Below are 19,295 nucleotides of genomic sequence, written 5' to 3' on the forward strand. Positions count from 1 at the left end.
TCTTCATGCTTGCAGACAACACAGAGCTTACATAATTTACATAATTTCCTAGGGATTAATAAAGTAGTCTGATGCTGATTAAAGTTGCAGAACAATATATGCATGATGCATTCTTTAATAAAGGCAATATGTCTATGTTGGTTCTCAATCATCCAGGTAATGGTAGTCTAGGCAGCGTGGAAAGAAAATTAAATAAGTCCAGTTGCTTTCTCTCCAAGCTAATAGAGACATTTAAATGATGTGAGGAAAAGTTCAGTGAATAAACACCTTCTACAGCTTAGTATGAAAGAATGTACCACATGTACATTCTGTTTTGTCAGTGGAGACCCTTGTTTACATAAGAAGACAATACAGTTTACAATTTATGTGGACACATGATGTAAAGCTTACACTTCAATTTGTTCAACTGCATGGTCCTTTGTGCTGGAAAGTCCATATTTCTTCAGATATTGGTCAAAATTTGTATAATTAAAAGTTAATTATAGAAATAATTTTACTAGGTAATAGGTGATAATAGGTGTCCCTACCTACCATAGTAATGTGCACATCTACCTAAGGTTTGGCCCATCTTTGGCCATATTACGACTTTCACTATCTTACAAACAGTAATTGATGAGAAAAAGAGATGAAATCCAAACTGGAAGCTGGCTCCATAGTTGAGGGGCATGAAAGCTGAAGGCTCTGCCTCCCATTCTACTTTTAAATACTCTAAGAACAACAAGTAAGCCCACAGTCTGAAAGCAAAGTGCTCTTGTGGAGTGGTATAATACTATAAGGCCATTAAGATAAGATGGGGCCTGATTATTCAAGACCTTGTATGTGGTGAAAAGGATTTTAAATTTGATTAGGGATTTAACAGGCAACCAATGAAGAAAAGCCAATATAGGACAAATATGCTCTCTCTTTCTAATCACTTTAGGTACAGTTCCTTCAGCAGTTTGGATAAACTGAAGGGTTTTAAGGGAGTTTTTAGACATCCTGATACGAACGAATTACAGTAGTCCAGCCTAGAAATATTTTAGAGATATATTGTGCAAATGGAAGAAAGCCGCTACATATTTGTTTAATTTGCGCATTGAAGGACGTATCCTGGTCAAAAATTACTCCAAGGTTCCTCACACACACACACACACACACACACACACACACACACACACACACACACACACACACACATAGATATAGATATATAATTTTTATATTTTTACATTTTTAATGTTTTTAAAGTTAAGCACTTCGATCAGTCCTTGACCTTCAACAACCATGACCTTCACCTTTAGCACATTTTAGATGAAAAATCATTAGCGCATTAGTGTGTGTAACTTGGCCTCCTACAAGGAGGGGTAGGGATTCTTATGAATTGTTAATGGATGATGGACACTTCGCAATGACATAAATTTTGTCTTTTGGCTAGATAATCTAAAATGTTATTGTGGCCTGGAATTTTTCACTGCTGTCAACACACCTTAATATTAGTGAATGAAAAAAAAAGAGAAAGAAAGAAAAAAAGAAACTAATGAGAGTTGATGAACTGCCCAAACGGAAGTAGTGGTCCAGAGGTGGTGGCTTAAAAGTATCAACAAGTTATGTTGACTGAAAACACAAAAACTTTAACAGAAGTAAACCAGTCTTTGCTAAAGTAAGGTAAAGTAAAAGAATATCTGGCAAGTGATTTTTTTTTCATAGGAACTGTTTTAAATGACATATTAAATAGTAAATTTTAAAAAATCCAACAAAGATTTAGGGGCCTGAAGGAGGCACTGACTGACATAAACAGAAATATCTTATTCAATAGCTCTAGTAATCTAAATGAAGAGACATTATTTAAAATCTTTCTGTCAAAATGGTGTCAAATATGAATGAATGCAGCTTTAACTATTTGTGTGATATTAATTACATAAGACCTTAAATTTAATCCTCATTTTAACTTTTTAATATTTTGTATAGTATGTTATGTTATGTTATCTTATTCTATTCTATTATTATTTTTTTAATTTTTACTGCTCTTAACTTGTGCTTTCTGCTGTGACCAAAAAATTTCCTACATGTGGGACTCATAAAGGTTTATCTTATCTTACGTGTGGATTGCGTTTTCTTTTTAAATTCGTTTTAAGGCCCCTTGCTGCTCGTGAGGGCATCTACTCATTTTAATAAATCCCTTAAAGCAGGTTGAGCAGGTTTTATGACATAAATGAAACTTCACCTTCAGAGTGTGAACTATCTAAAGACAACAGTTAGCATTTAGGCAGTAAAAGCCTAACTGTGTTACCATTCAGTGTCCAGTACCTCAGCTTCTTTACAAACGAATCAGTAGTTTAATAAGTGTACAATACTTGCCAAAACGTGGTTCTCTGCATGTATTTTAGAAACACATAGGATTCTACAAAAAGTCAAAGACAAAGATTATGACATAAGGTCAGTTAAAACCAGCTCAGAACAACAACATCATATACTTTATAAAAATCCTATCCTTATCTATTTTCTAGAAGGAAAAAAGTAACCAGAAACAGAAAAGTTGCCTCCTACACCACCCTAAATACAAGCTACAGTGAGGGCCTTTCTAAGCAAAAGGGAAAAACAAAGTGTTCTATATTGACAATATGGTCAAGATAGCACCAGCATTAGCAAGTTGGCTCTGATCATCTCGTTATAGTAAAAGCTTACAAAGTTAACTTTTGTGGCCCTTGCTTTAAATATGATAGCTGTCTAGAGTATTCTGTACCACTTCACTTTTTTTGTCTAATTTGCATCTTGAAGTCACCTCACATGCCACAGGTAAAACTACAACCTTGTGATGCACAAACAATATGTATTCAGATTATTAGTAGGTGGGAATAAGGTGGGAATAAAAAAACGCTTAGGTTTATGTGTGTCAAAGTCAATAATCAAGAGAAGACTTCACCAGTGTGAATACAGAGGGTTCACCACAAGATGTAAACCATTGGTGGGCCCCAAAAACAGGAAGGCCAGATTAGATTTTGCCAAACACCCTCTAAAAATCCTTCACAGTTCTGGAACAACAACATCCTATGGACAGATGACACCAAGATCAAGGAACTGCTCATGATCCTAAGCATACCACCTCATCAGTGAAGCATGGTGGTGGTAGTGTCATGGCGTGGGCATGTATGGCTGCCAGTGGAACGCGTTCTCTTGTATTTGATGATGTGACTGTTGACAAAAGCAGCACAGGTTAAAATATGCCATGCATTTCACTTGCTGAAGACAAAACTGAAGGGAAAATGCCCCAAGAACAAGCAGGAACTGAAGACGGTTGCAGTAGAGGCCTGGCAGAGCATCACCAGAGATGAAACCCAGCGTCTGGTGATGTCTATGTGTGTGCTGTATTTGACTGTAAAGGATTTGCAACCAAGAATTTAAACGTGAAAGTTTGATCTATGATTCTTATTCTGTCCCGTTACTTTTGGGAGGCACATATGCAAACTGTTCACCTGATTTGGATATAAATACCCTCAAATAAAAGTTGACAGTCTGCAGTTAAAGCACATCTTGCTCGTATCATTCCATTGAAATCCACTGTGGTGGTATATAGAGCCAGAAATGTTAGAATTGTGTCGGTGTCCCAATATTTATGGACCTGACTATCTCAAAAAGAAACGTAATGCTGAAAACATAAAAGGTGCTTTTGCTGTCTTTATGTCCCAGGTATCATATGGTATATGATACCATACAGACAGCATAGGATGAGCATGCTGAGTATGATATGACAATGATGAATCATCATTAACCACAATTATGTATGTATCCGAGCCATCTAATTTAATTGAAGCTGTCCTTATCAGAGTCGGGAGATGGTGGCCGAGAGAACTCGAAAAAGGACCCAGATGATTTCCTTGATTTAAGAAGTCGTAGCACCTCTGTAAGCTGTGTCTCCAGCACTGTCATGCGACTGTTCAGATTTCTGATGTCTCCTTTTAATTCTTGTTTGAACTCGAGGATAGACGTTTGCACACTCTGCTCTGGTATTGGACAAAAGACCCTCTTTTCATCAGACTGGACTGGGCTCCGCTCCTGTGGTGTTCTGACACTGCCAACATTATCTAAGCGGAGATCGCTCTTTGTGATGCCACTGTCACATGAATCTGTTTTCCTTAGAGACACCTCGTTGTGACACTTAGTTCTATCAGTCAGCATTTCCATGGACTCAGCCTTGGAGACACTGCTCCACGACTCAGCTTTCACAACTGACTCTTTGAAACGTCCCCACCCTTTAGCTTTGGGTGGCTCTGCAGATTTGCAACCAGTTAAGCTGCCATTTTGGATGCCGGGAACATGAAACATGGCTTGGCTGGATGCCCTGGATGATGAAGATGTGGAGGAACTGGTGGTTGCAGTTTGGTTCTCAGTTACTATGGCAATACTAGTAGAGGCAAGCCTCTCTGGACCTCTGGATGGCTCCAGGTGAATAACACCTTTCTCGACATCACCAGTGGCCTGACTACCCCGCTCAGCAGCGAGACGGGCTTCCTTCTGCTGCCGGAAACGCTGAAAGAGTCGTCGAACTGGGTGGTCTGGTGGGAGGTTGAGAGGAGCCTCATTCTTCCTTTTCAGCATCTCTTCCTCTTCACGTTTCACATCACTGATCTTCCGAAAGACAATCTGTTAAGAGATAGACCATAGTTATTGCAGCTCAAAGAATCAGTACTGTGGTACTGATACTAATGAATCTTCTTTGTTAGCTTTCCTATCTGGCTTTAAAGGTACTTTATTTATAACAATTTTCCAGTCTTACTGACCACCTAAACCATTTAAATGACACATAAATTTACTCCACTCCCACATCTAAAACACTTACACTGCCACTTTATGCTGCAGTTACTGTGTTGTTTTAACCTATAATGTGTTTAAATTCTTTAGACTTTTCTACTATTATTTATTTATTTTTAGAAACGTAATGGGCAGTAGACTTACCCATTTTCTTTATTTTGCTATTTTCTTGGTTATATTTTGCCAACGAACTGTTTTATACAAGGCAGCTTATAGCTAGAATTGTAAACTCGTTGACTCATTGGGTTGTCTAGAATGATTACTGAACTGAAGCCAGATGACGAAAAGATATCCCGGGTATAGCAAACTTGTTTTATTGTACAGGCCCCATGTATTAAACTGGAAAATTTATTAAAATTCCCCAAGAATTTAGGCTTGTCTTCATACAGTTTTCTTGTCAATGAACAGGAAATGTAAATTATTGAATAGCCTATTTAATATCAGCTTTTGTTATCAACACAAAAAGAAAAATTGTGTTTGGTCAATTATTTATTTGCTGTAACAATGCTTCTTTGTAATAAATTTATTTCCTCTTAAATGATGCCACAGTTGTTGGAAAATGCATTTGTGGCTTCAGCTGCAGAGTTGAAAAATAAAAAAAACTTGCAAAATATTTTCTGCCAGTGCCACAACAGACTGATCTGTTCGATTATTCTCTCAAACATAAGGATTGTGAAAAGTTACATTCAAGCTGTCAAAGATCACTCAGGTAGAAAGGATGTGTACCAAAGTTCAGTGCATATTAACACTGAATTCAAATGAAGATTCCACAGGGCAGGATTATCTACAAATGGTATTCCAGTTCAGTTTGTGTCTTTGTCCCATAAACAGAGACATACACACAGAGAAAGAGGAGATAGAGAGCACTAAAGGAGAAAGAGCCAGAGAGAAAGTGGTGAGCTGACACAGAGAGGACCATAACAGTATCTACCCCCACCAACAGGACCAGGAGACTGCCAGTGACCCACTGACCTTGTGAGAATGTTGGGATGTCTACAGTACGGTGTACATTTTAGGACATCCTCAGGTCTCAGGAAAAAAGCTGTCAGGTCTCAGACAAAAAGTCGTCAGGTCTCAGACAAAAAGTCATCAGGTGTCAGGTCTCAGAAATCAGGTCTCAGAAGTCAGGTATCAGGTCTCAGGTATCAGGTCTCAGGAGTCAGGTCTCAGGTCTCAGGAGTCAGGTCAAAGTCAGGTCTCAGTGTCAGGTCTCAGAAATCAGGTCTCAGAGTCAGGTGTCAGGTCTCAGGAGTCAGGTATCAGGTCTCAGGTGTCAGGTCTCAGGTGTCAGGTCTCAGGTGTCAGGTCTCAGGAGTCAGGTCTCAGGGGTCAGGTATCAGGTCTCAGGTCTCAGGTCTCAGGTGTCAGGTCTCAGATCAGGTCTCAGGTGTCAGGTCTCAGATCAGGTCTCAGAAGTCAGGTTCAGAAGATCAGGTGTCAGGTCTCAGGTCTCAAATCAGGTGTCAGGTCTCAGGTCTCAAAAGTCAGGTGTCAGGTGTCAGGTCTCAAAGTCAGGTGTCAGGTGTCAGGTCTCAGGAATCAGGTCTCAGAAGTCAGGAGTCAGGTCTCAGTTCTCAAAAGTCAGGTGTCAGGTGTCAGTTCTCAAAAGTCAGGTGTCAGGTGTCAGGTCTCAAAGTCAGGTGTCAGGTGTCAGGTCTCAGGAATCAGGTCTCAGAAGTCAGGATACAAGTCTCAGAAATCACATGTCAGGTAGTCAGGTCTCAGGGGTCAGGTCTCAGGTCAGGTCAGTCAGGTCTGGTGTCAGGTGTCAGGTCTCAGGAGTCAGGTCTCAGGTCTCAGGAGAATCAGGTCTCAAAAATCAGGTTTCAGGTGTCAGGTCTCAGGAATCAGGTCTCAGAAGTCAGGAGTCAGTCTCAGGATCACATGTCAGGTGTCAGGTCTCAGGAGTCAGGTATCAGGTCTCAGGTGTCAGGTCTCAGGTGTCAGGTCTCAGGTGTCAGGTCTCAGGAGTCAGGTCTCAGATCAGAAAGGTCAGGTGTCAGGTCTCAGTTGTCAGGTCTCAAAAGTCAGGTGTCAGGTGTCACTCAGAACACAAGCTATCAGACAGAGAGAAGCCTCCTTCAGGTGGCACTTTTGTCAGGTCCCAGCCAATGACTGTAGAAAACATGGACGACACTACAGCACTTACTCCCATTGCATAAAAATGAAGCCAAAATATCCCGCTTGTAGACGCTGCCATGTTGCACTTTTGGAGCCAGAGTCTGCACAGTAGCGACTTGAGGTGGAGCGCCTGCGTGACGCTCCCGTCCACACACCTGCTGGATGTGACCACGAACAAGTCCCCTACACTTTTTACGTAGCCCGGCTGCTCCAGTTTATCTGCTGATGGGTTTACCGCGACTGACAACTCGTCCAATTAAGGTAAATACAACCATGTCACTATTATCAAAAAACCACACAGCTTATCATCTTATAGTTTTACAGCATCTAAAATCACTCTGTTGTTAATTCGTGTGCTAGATTAGCCGCTAGAATATACAATGTGTTGGAGGCTTGTTGCTAGCTAGTTAGCGATGCTACACACCTGTTACAGCTGCAGAGTTGAAAAATAAAAAAAACTTGCAAAATATTTTCTGCCAGTGCCACAACAGACTGATCTGTTCGATTATCCTCTCAAACATAAGGATTGTGAAAAGTTACATTCAAGCTGTCAAAGATCATTCAGGTAGGACAATAGTCTGCAAAGTGATTCAGCACTCCTTAGTTTTTGTTATCCAGTTTTAGACAGAGATTAGATCAGCTGCCCAATCCACAGAGGCCCAGGGTTACTGTTAATATTAAAAATGTAATGCTGTCCTTTGAGATTTTAACATAAGACTGAAGATTTAAACACTTTTAGACCAATTACACTGACTGAGCACTCCACAGCCTGCTAACATGGAAACCTTAAATACTACACTCTGATGTGTACAAGTGTATATAAAACTGCTTCATAATTCGATTAATATCCGTTGTTTTATAATGCTTGACATGTTTATTATCAAACAGTGATGGTATAACGTTTGTATCTGTCCTGCCTTTTGCTATTTTTGCTAAGAGACGGCCAGGTTTGTTCCCAGATTCATAATTTATGCTTATCAAAGAAAATTGCTGCCTTTGCTCTTTTAGTCAGTAATTGATTTAAAGCTGAGCGGGCTGCTTCTAACTTCTTAAGTATAGTTTTGGACCTGGAAATTTTAAACTGCACTTCTAATTTTTGTATTATGTGCTCTAAACTAAGTTGTTCTTTCATTGAAGCCTTTTTCTGCGCTGTGGTGTATGAGATAATACTACCCCTAAGATAGGCTTTAGCGGTTTCCCACAACAAAGATGGGCTTACATCTTCCGTTTTATTAGTGGTCATAAAAACATTCCACTCTTTAGTGATATACTCAATAAATAAGGATTCATCCTCCATCGGCGGGAATATGGCTCAAAATAAGGTGGGTGAATTTTTATACTTACTACTGAATAATCAGATAATGGACAAGACCTTATTGAGCACTCTTCCATCCTATCCAACACCGTCCTGGATGACAAGAGCAAATCTATTCTTGAGAAACTCTGATGATGGCAAGAAAAAAAAGTGAAATCCCTATCTGTGGGGTGAGCTACTCGCCAGGAATCACAAATTTCTAGATCAGAACAAAACTCTATCAGTCTAATGCTTTTTGGTGACAATTCACCCCCTGGTGGAGATTTATCAACCCTAGGATCAGGAACACAATTAAAATCACCTCCCAACACCAAATATGGGGAAGCTATGGCTGAAACATGGGTTAAGAGATTGGGAAAAAAAGAGACATCTTCTGAATTTGGACCATAAACACATCCTATAAAAACAGATTCTCTAAATAAGAAACCAGATATAAGAATGTAGCGTCCTTCCTTATCTTTTATGACTTTTTCTATGGTTAGAGGCAGATTACGATGGATAAGGATGGCGGCTACTCTACTTTTTGTATCATAGGATGAGTAAAAAACCAACCCAATGTGTTCCAAATCATTTAAATGAGTTTCTGACAGTAAGGCAATTTGTGTTTTTCCTTCTTCAAAAATGAAATAATTTTTTGTCTTTTAACAACATTATTCAGCCGTTTAACATTTAAAGAAATTATTTTAAGATCAGTCATATCAGCTCAGCTTTTTTTTTTGTTATAATTTTTTTCCCCTCTCTATTATAACATGATGTGTGGGAAACCATTTCTTGGAGTGCGCTACTGCAAATAAGCAAACAGATGTTTCCATAAAAGGGAATGTGGGTAATTTTAGATGCATTACATAGACACAAACATGAAAAAATAAATAAATAAATAAACAACAGAAACAATAGCCACGCATATTAATGATAAAAAAAAGGAGAAAGACAACCCCTAAAACCCCCCCTTCCCTCCCCCCAAAAAACGATCCTGCGATCCATCAAAAAAGAAAACTGGGTCTCGTGAAACCAAGCAAGAGTCACTGACAGAGAGGCAAAAAGAAAAGAAAAGAGAAACAAAAATTCCCCTCCAAACTCCCGCATGCCACCGAAAAAGCCAGCCAACCTCATTTATATTTCTAAGTTGAACTCGTTTTACTTTATAAAGTCCGTTAGAAAAGACAAATAAGAAAGGAGGCGACAATTGAGTCATTCCTTAATAAATGTAGAACTTCCAGTTCCAATATACCTTAGCCTGGGCTGGGTATCCTTAAATTAAGAGTATGTCTAATATTTAAGTGCCGTAATAGAACTAATCATATTCAATCAATTGCTGTTGGTGTACTTCAATTTAACTCAAATTGTGTACTAATAGAGATGGGAAGATGCGGGAATTTCTAGAGAAGGTGCCTGTTGTATCATTATCAGAAAGTCACAGGAAAGAGTTAAATAACCCTGTGACAGAGGAGGAAGTGCGACTTGCTATTAACTCCCTTAAAGGAGGAAAAGCACCAGAGCCTGATGGTTTCTGCCCAGAGTTTTATAAAACACTAAGTCATCTTCTTGCAGGACCATTGACTGATATGTTTTTAGACTCTTTTAAGAATGAACAATTGCCCTCAACACTTAGACAGGCTAATATTTTGTTAATTTTAAAGAAAAATAAATCACCAGATAGGTGTGAATCATACAGACATACAGCCTCATCAATGTCGATGCTAAATTACCCTCCAAGCTATTAGTAAGGAAGCTTGAGGGCATTCTCCCACTGCTTATAAACCCTGATCAAACAGGCTTTATCCAAAATCGTTTCTCATCTACAAATATTAGACGACTATTAAATATTATACAATACTCAAATCAGACAAATTATAAAGCCTATGTTATATCTTTAGATGCCGAAAAGGCATTTGCCAGAATCGAGTGGACATATTTATTTAATGTATTAGAAAGATTTGGCTTAGGTGCCAGTGTGTGAATGTGTGTGTGAATGGGTGGATGACTGGATATGTAAAGCGCTTTGGGGTCCTTAGGGACTAGTAAAGCGCTGTATAAATACAGGCCATTTCCCATTTTACATTTGAGGTGAGGGTTTTATTGCATGGATTAAAACTATCTACTGTATAGGAATTTCTTTTACTTACGTATTAATCACATTATTTTATTGTATAATGCCTTGGTGCCACTGGATTTTAACATGTCTGACACTCATACTGAAAGACAAATGGCGGGGGTCTAGCAAGGAAGCAGACAATTCCACAGGAAGGAATCTTTTGTCTCTTCGAGGACTCTGGGAGGTAGCAAGGGAGTGTGAACCTTAAGGTGTGAAACAGCTGTGTACTGCCTTTTGTTCCTGGAGAAGGTATTTAACTGAGAGCCATGCTAGGCTCAGGGAGACCCTGCAGGGACATGCATGTCTCATGTCTGTCCCGCGGACATGCAGGGACTTCATCAAGCTTGGTTGTCTGTTGTCTTTGTGTGTTTTGATTAAAGAATGTTAGCTACCACTCACTGCTTGTCTGCAGGCTTTATTTAAATGGAAAACTTCCACAACACTACAAACTTCCAGAAGCTTGTGTCATAATTAATGGTGTACAATCATCAGTGTTTCCACTGCAAAGAGGTACGAGGCAAGGCTGTCCCCTGTCCCCTTACCTCTTTGCATTAGCACTTGAACCTCTAGCTGACACCATTCGCCAGCACCGAGATGTGCATGGTATAACAGTGGGTGGAACAAATCATAAGATAGCATTGTATGCTGACGATATTTTGCTGTTCTTATCAAAACCAGAACAATCAACACCAGCTATTATGTCTACTATACATGAGTTCAGCTCATTCTCTGGTTACAGAATTAATTTTGGGAAATCAGAAGTCATGGGTGATCAGATTAACTCTTTGCCAGATATTTCTAATCCCTTTCAATGGTCCCCCAGCGGCTTTACATACCTTGGGCTAAACATTCCACCAGTTCTTAAAGATTTATGGAAACTGAACTTATCACCAGTTATAATAAAAATCTAAAAAGATTTAGATAGATGGCAAAAATTGCCGCTTTCTCTTATGGGGCGTGTGAACTTAATCAAAATGAGTATTCTCCCGCGTTTATTTATATCCCCTACAAATGCTACCTTTACTGATCACTCAGAAAGTTTCTTGTGATATAAAAAAAGCCTTTTCAAAATTTATCTGGCGTGGCAAGAAACCTAGATTAAGGACTGGAACTTTACAACTGCCTATAGATAGGGGAGGCTTAGGCTTACCAAATTAAATTTTTTATAATTGGGCATGTCGTAGCCGTGTCTTATGGGACTGGCTACATGCTTATCTAAATTCTCACTCTCACCTAGACTCTTGGTCCACTTTACCTTATTCCCTTTGGAGCTTAGCTGTCTGTGACAAAAAAAACAATATTACAAATGGGGATTAAGAATAACCCAATCATTTATAGATGCTTTTCATTCTTAAAGTCTTATATGTTGAATTGAACTATGTGATCTGTTCAAAGCCTCCCAGTCAGTGCTGTTCAAAGGTGATCATTTAGGACTTCAGCAATAATACAGACAGCAATGTAGTTAGCAATAAAACAGTTTTATTGGGAATTAACTTAAAAAACAAACAAACAAACAAACATATGTCTCCTATTTTTTGTCACACAGGAAAGAAGCATCAATATCTGATGAGAAGACTCATTTATTTCTTTTGGGGGGTCAACAGGAGAAGAATATCTCTAACAGTTGATTTGTTCACATTTTCACATCTTAATTTTTAAGTGAAATGTGCATTTGGAGTTTATACACTTTGTATATAAGGCGACCATTTCCTTTTGCAGTATTTTTGTGTGTTGCGTTTTTAACAAAAGGGGAACAAAGCCGAACATCAGTAACCCTACAAATGTCACTTCTGTTTAGTTTTCTGTCTTCATTTATGTCGGAAGTGATAGCAGTGCTGTATGTTTTCATTTTTCAGAAATCTCTCAATCAGAACATGGTATTGTGGCTTGTTGGGAGTGGCTAGTTATCTCCGATCATGCCTTAGGAACATGTGTTGATGAGGAAGATGAGGAAACTGTGTTATTTACATCTGTTATTGTTACGTGACTCTTAACTGTACCTGTTAATTTTACAGTGTAAATTTACTGGCAGTTATTGTTCGATGGAAATAGATGTTTATACCATGAGTGAGTTCATGTGCTTGGTCATTAAGGCTCTGAAGCATCATGTAATGCAGTGAGTATCTCACAAAAGGAGTCCTCCCTTCTTCTTTTTGGGGTGGAATAGCTAGCTCAACCTCTACGTGGGCTTTTTATAGTAAAGACGCTTCACCCCACCACAGTATATTATTAATTTGGAAATTGTTTTGAGAGATTTCCTGTATACCACTAGAGGGAACTCAAGTACCACAGTTTAAGAACCACTGCTGTAAAGAAGGCCTGAAATTCATCCAAAATGATGTGAGAGTTTTAATTTCACATACAGTTATTGCTGCTTAAGGTGCTTTTACAATGTTCTGAATCACGTGGTAAATTAAATTTTTCTTAGGACTGTATAAAGTCCTGTGAAAAGGTTTTTTTTGGCATGACTTAAAATACATGTAATAGATACTAAATAAACATCAGTAAAGCAAACTCACCCTCTTCCTCAGGTTGTAAGTAAGCACCAGGTTCTTGGCAAAGTGGTTTGCAAAGTTGGCGTAAAACTCCAGAACTTTTTGCAGCGCATCTCTTTTGATTATATGGAGGTCACAGTAGGTCAATGCTCGGACATTAGCGCAGGACTGAGCCAGTGTCATCTCCTTCCAGAACACGTCACCAAACACATCACCTTTACCTGCAAAACAAACACAGTTAGGTCCACAAATATTTCAACAGATACAACTTTTTTCTAATTTTGGTTCTGTACATTACAATGAATTTTAAGTGAAACAACTCAGATGCAGTTGAAGTGTAAAATGTCTGTGAAGGTTCTCACAGACATGTGAAAACTTCAAGTATTTTTTAACACAATCCCTTCATTTCAGGAACTCAAAGGTAACTGGACAAATTAAATGACTAAAAAAAATAAAATGTTCAATTCTGATACTTGGTTGAAAACCCTTTGCGACAAATGAAAGCCTGACATCACCAGATTTCCTCCTTTTCCATGCTCTGCCAGACCTCTACTGCCGCGGCTTTCAGTTGCTGTTGGTTTGTCGGTCTTTCTTTCCAAATTTTAGTCCTGAAGTAAAATGAATGCACATTTGGGTAAAGATCAGGTGACCGACTTGGCCTTTCAAGAATATTGCACTTCTTTGCTTTAAGAAACTCCTGGGTGGCTGGGTTATGTTTTAGGTCATTGTCCTTCTGTATGAAAGGCCACCCAAACAATGTAAATAAAATTACCTGGAATTGCTGTCCTGTGTCACATCATCAATAAACACGAGTGTCCCACTTCCACTGGTAGCCATGCATGCCCAAGCCTTACCCTGGCTCCACCTTGTTTTACAGATGATGTGGTATGCCTTAGATCATGAGCTGTTCCATGTCTCCATACTTTTTTCCTTTTGGTAGAAGTTGATCTTGATTTCATCTTTCTAAAGAATGTTTTTCCACAACTGTGTTGGCTTTTTTTTTTTTTTTTTTAAATTATGAGTGGCTTGCGCTTTGCAGTGAACCCTCTGTTTTTACTTTGTTGGAGTCTTCTCTTTATGGTAGGTGGATATTGGTGTGCCTACCTCCTGGAGAGTGCTGTTCACTTGGTTGACTGTTATAAAGGGGTTTCTCGTCACCATGGAAATTATTCTGCGAGCATGCACAACTGTTGTCTTCTGTGGACATTCAGGTCTTTTTGCATTCACCAATACTTTCTTTCTTTTTTTTTCAGGATGTACCAAAGGGTAGATTTTGCCACTCCCACTATTGTAGCAAATTCTCAAATGTTACTCAAAGAGTATTATACAGAATAGACACTTGTATTAAGTTATAAAAAACACAAGTTTAGAGAACAATGTTTAGAACACAGATAAAAAACAAAACACACATAAACTTAACATCAGTACCTGCTTATATAATGAGTCAACAGGAAGTTAATATTAATAACCAACGGCAATGACAACATGCTGCTTTCTAGTTTTCACAGTAAGAGACACATAAAAACGACATAACACTGAAATACAGTACAGGAAATTTTTTTTAAGGGAATTGCCAGTTTAAATTTAAATTTTCTTTGCAGCACAATTCAACCAAAAATAAAAACACTACATGTAAATGTACACAAAAGAAATTGCCTTCATGAAACTAAATGAATTCTACCACAATTACTGATTTGATTTACAGCCTAAAGGGCCTGTAATTTGAACTCAGTGGTTCTTCTTAAATAATAATGTATAAAATGTGCTTGATTTTCTGTAGCTTCTATTAACAGTTTGTGTTTACACTGGAGTGAATGATGAAATAACTGCACCTTAATTACTTTAATACAGACAAGCGCACTGGAGTTCTTAGGTTCGATCTTTTTGGCCATAGGGTATATGCTGCTTCATCCAAAGAGCTATGATTTCCGAAAACAATAATTTCAGTCTTGTTTTCATTTAGGGTTTAACTGTCATGTAGACAGATAAACAGAGGCTGCAGTGTGACAGAGGCATCCCATTTCATCAGGAAGTAAATTTGGATATCAATAGCATAACAGTGAGAGGGAATATTATATTTCCTGAAAATCGTTCCCAAAGGCAGCATGTGTAAAGATAACATAGTGGACCACAACAGACCCCTGTGGTACATCACAACTAATAGGGACAGAAGAAGAGGAGTACTCCCCAGTTGCAACAGAAAAAGACCTCTCTGACAGGATTTAAACTGTAATAAAACTGTACCTTTAAAACCAACAGCATGTTTGTGTCTTGATAAAATAATGTTATAATCAACTGTGTCAAAGGCAGCGGTTAGACTGAAACTCTCCACAAATCCCAGAAAGTTCTCACAAAGTGCAGAGGATGTTCACATGAACAGCACCACAGGGGTTAAACAAAAAATTCAAAATATTAAAAAGAACTCGGGGCTGGTGACTGTTGCTAGAAATTATGTTTGACAGAAAAGCTGATTTAATAGCTTTAACAGTCAAGTGATATATTGATGAGTATTGTATCAAAGGTCAGCTTAGAGTTATTGCTTTTGTTAATCAAGGGCTTTCCAGAAGTCAAATCTAGTATCCAGCCTGAATTGGTGTTCCTCATTTCAAAATGCTCGGTTACATTGAGTGCCGGTTTAGATCACTGGGATGAGCTCTCAGCCATATGGCCATGTGACTGGGATCATACCTTTATGTGAAAGAATGGAGGGGGGCAGACATTTCAAACACAGCATTTATAGTTGTACAGGCCAGGTACACAGAAATACAGGGGAGTTGGATTTAAATGAAAAGTTAGGAAAAAAATGAAAAACCAAGCGAAAATGTTAAATGAGAAGCATCTGGCTGCATCTCAAACATATTGGAGAACTGCAAAGCTGAGTGCAGAATTTATAGCATAAGGAGCTGGCTAAAGTGATGCCGGTTTTTATTTTGAAAACTAAAAGCTAACACTAACCTTGTTTCAGAGAACAAACATGGCTTACCCACAATTCCTTCATTGTCTTATCCTGAAATAAAGGATAAACAAAGATCTGATCCAACTATCAGAGAAATCATAGCACAGATTGTACTGGAAGAAACACCTCACCCCACCTCCAGCAAAGAGCTCCCTGATTTCCCATTTTTGCTGTGGGAGTTAAATCGCTTAGAACTACAATATAAGGTAAAATACAGAATAAGGCAAGATGCAGGACCAAGTGACCTATCAATTGGTTCTCCCTGAAGAGCTCAGAGCCTTAGTGGTTCACAATTTGCATATGGACCAACTGGGTATTCCCAGAACCCTTTTTAGAACTAGGTTTTATTGGCCGCTGAAGAAAGAGTCCTCTTGAAAAAGCAGCTGCTCTGCTAAACATTAAACTTCTCAACCATTAGAACTTGTCCATATGAACTTTCTCAATCTAGAACCAGACAGCAGTAACCCAAAGAACATCCTTGTAATGACACATCATTTCACTAAATATGCAGTTACCATGCCTAGACCCAACCAGAAAGTTAAGACTGTTGTTTGGGGGATAACTTTATTGTCCACTATGGTGCCACATACTGATCAAGGGCCTGATTTCGAATTCACACTCACAGTATACACAAAATCTCAGGTCAACTTCAGAGAAAAGTTGCAATCTAGCTTCTTGAAATGCACAAAAAGCAGCAGATAAAAAAGGCCCATTTGACCGAAGAGTAACATCTTAGTGAGAAATGTACGTTTACATGGCAAACACAAATTAGTGAGAAACTGAGATCCATGTTGTAAATGGTAAATGGCCTGTATTTGTATAGCGCTTTACTTAGTCCCTATGGACCCCAAAGCGCTTTACACTACATTCAGTCATTCACCCATTCACACACACATTCACACACCTACATTGCAGCCACAGCCACCCTGGGGCGCACTGACAGAGGCGAGGCTGCCCGACACTGGCACCACCGGGCCCTCTGACCACCACCAGTAGGCAACAGGTGAAGCCAAGGACACAATGACTGCGACTGTCCGAGCCGGGGCTCGAACCGGCAACCTTACGATTACAAGACGAATTGCCAACTCTTGAGCCACGATCACCCACTCCAGTAGTTAAACCTGCTGGAGACCTCCCTGTCACTATGTCACCCACACGTGACATACTGATCTCCTGCTTCCCTATGGTTTTCCAGCTGTCAATCACTAGTTTTTATATAAATAACCAATGTGAATAAAGGGTTTCCAAAATCAGGGTAAGTTATTGTTTCAATGATTACGACAGCCCAGTAGAAATAGAGAACCATATTTTATTCGATTTTGTTTTCCTTAATATTGTTATTATATTATAATGTTATATAATATTATTATATAATAAGAAGAATAACACCTTTGGATTACAAGATAATTTATTAATTTGTGTATTGTCTAAGTTGACAATTTCTTGGTTTAAACGGTTTTATTGGAATGAGGGAGGAGACTTCACCTGCTCCTTCCTAGCACTCATGGTCAGCCAGAGCAGGTAGAAAATGCAACGCATGCAACACGAGAACTGAGAATTAAGTTCGCAAAAGAAGGAGAAAGAAAACCAAGCATTTTGTATCTCTAAAAGTATGCATTGTGAGCAGGACGGCAGCCAGGAGCAGGGTTCCAGGAGCCTGAGTTAGTGCGTGAGCGGTACCGGCTAGATATAGTCGGGCTTACGTCAATGCATGGCTTGGGCTCTGGAACCAGTCTTCTGGAGAGGGACTGGACTCTCAGTCTGGAGTTGCCCCTGGTGAGAGGCGGTGGGCTGGGGTGGGTATCTGGGTATCCCCTTGGCTTGCTGCCTGTATATTGGGGTTTCTCCCAGTGGATGAGAAGGTTTTCTCCCTACTGGGAGACTTCAAACCTCACGTGGGCAAAGACAGCGAGACCTGGAGGGGAATGATTGAGCGGTGTATTGTTTTTGGACATAGCAAACACCATGTTCAAACATAAGATTGTCCATAAGTGGACGTGTGGCACCAGGACGCTCTGGGCTGCAGGTTGATGGTCGATTTTTTTAATTGTATCACCAGACCTGTAGCCATATGTTCTGGCCACTTGGGTAAAGAGAGGGGCTGAGCTGTCAAGTGATCATCACCTGGTGGTGAGTTGGATCAGGTGGCAGGGGAGGATGCTGGAGAGACCAGGCACACCTAAACGTATAGTGAGGGAATGCTGGGAATGCCTAGCAGAGGCCCCAGTCCGTGAGATCTTCAATGCACACTTCTGGTAGAGCTTCAACAGCATTCCGAGGGAGACTGGGGACATTGAGTCCAAATAGACCATGTTCAGCACCTCCATTGCCAAAGCTGCTGCAACTACCTTCGGCCGCAAGGTAGTTGGTGCCTGTCGTGGTGGTAACCCCGTACCAAATGATAGACACCAGAGGTGAGGGGAGCAACCAAGCTGAAGAAGGAGTCCTGTCGGGCTTGGTTAGCCTGTGGGACTCCGGAGGCAGCTGATAGGTACCGACAGGCAAAGTAGAATGCAGTGCGGGCAGTGGCTGAAGAAAAAACTCAGGTGTAGAAGGAGTTCAGAGAGGCCATGGAAAAAGACTTTTGGACTGACTTGAACAGATTCTGGCAACTCAGGAGGGGAAAGCAGTGCTCTACTTGTACTGTGCATAGTGCCAGTGGAGCACTGCCGACTTCAACTGAGAAAATTGTCGGGCGGTGGAAGGAATACCTTAAGGACTTCCTTAATCCCATTGGCACATCTTACGTGGAGGAAGCAGAGTCTGGGGATAAGGGGATCATTTCTGGGAGTCAGGTCATTCGGTCCTTATACAACCGTTCCAAGAGCTTGGTCCGCATAGCCAGCAATAAGTTGGACTCATTCCTGGTGGGTGATGGGCTCCGCCAGCCCTGGCCTTTGTCACCAATTCTGTTCAGAATTTTTATGGACAGAATTTCTAGGCACACCCAAGTGGCGGCAGGCTTTCACTTGGGTGGTCTCAGAATCTCATCTGTTCTTCGCGGATGATGTGGTTCTGCTGGCTTCGTCGAGTCGAATGACCTCCATCTCACTTTGGAATGGTTCGCAGCCAAGGTGGTAATGAGAATCAGCACATCCAAATTTGAGGCCATGGTCCTAAGCCAAAAAATGGTGGAGTGCCCACTCGGGCTAAGAGACAAGTTCTTGCCCCAAGTGGAAGAGTTTAAGTATCTCGGGGTCTTGTTCATGAGTGACAGGAGAGGGAGCGGGAGATCGACAGATGGATTGGTGCTGGGGCTGCAGTGATGCGGACACTGTACCAGTCTGTTGTCGTGACGAGAGAGCTGAGTGTGCAAGCGAAGCTCTCAATTTACCAGTCGATCTACGCCCCTACTCTCACCTGTGGTCACGAGCTTTGGGTAGTAACCGAAAGAACGAGAGGCAGAAATGGGCTTCCTCCAAAGGGTGGCTGGCCTCTCCCTTAGAGATAGGGTTAGAAGCCCAGCTATCTGGGAGGGGCTCAGAGTAGAGCCACTGTTCCTTCACATCGAAAGGAGCCAGTTGA

General features: G+C 40.2%; 1 protein-coding gene across 2 annotated transcripts in view; it reads right to left on the bottom strand.

The window, feature by feature from the left end:
* Positions 1-1,162: 1,162 nt before the first annotated feature.
* Positions 1,163-19,295, bottom strand: part of LOC102297858 (potassium voltage-gated channel subfamily H member 1) — a 106,194-nt gene continuing 88,061 nt past the window's right edge. The window contains exons 10-11 of one of the 2 annotated variants that reach the window (XM_042228093.1): positions 12,839-13,035; positions 1,163-4,620 (exon numbers count right to left, since the gene is read on the bottom strand). In XM_042228093.1, coding sequence (XP_042084027.1) covers positions 3,781-4,620; positions 12,839-13,035 — 1,037 coding nt within the window. In that variant the 3' untranslated portion in view covers positions 1,163-3,780. Of the gene's footprint in view, positions 4,621-12,838; positions 13,036-19,295 lie in introns of those variants that run through there. The other variant, XM_042228094.1, reaches the window with a different exon arrangement.

This window comes from Haplochromis burtoni, unplaced genomic scaffold (genome assembly GCF_018398535.1).
Source record: "Haplochromis burtoni strain Fernald_Lab_line unplaced genomic scaffold, NCSU_Asbu1 Contig_303, whole genome shotgun sequence".
In the NCBI taxonomy this organism is placed as follows: Eukaryota; Metazoa; Chordata; class Actinopteri; order Cichliformes; family Cichlidae; genus Haplochromis; species Haplochromis burtoni.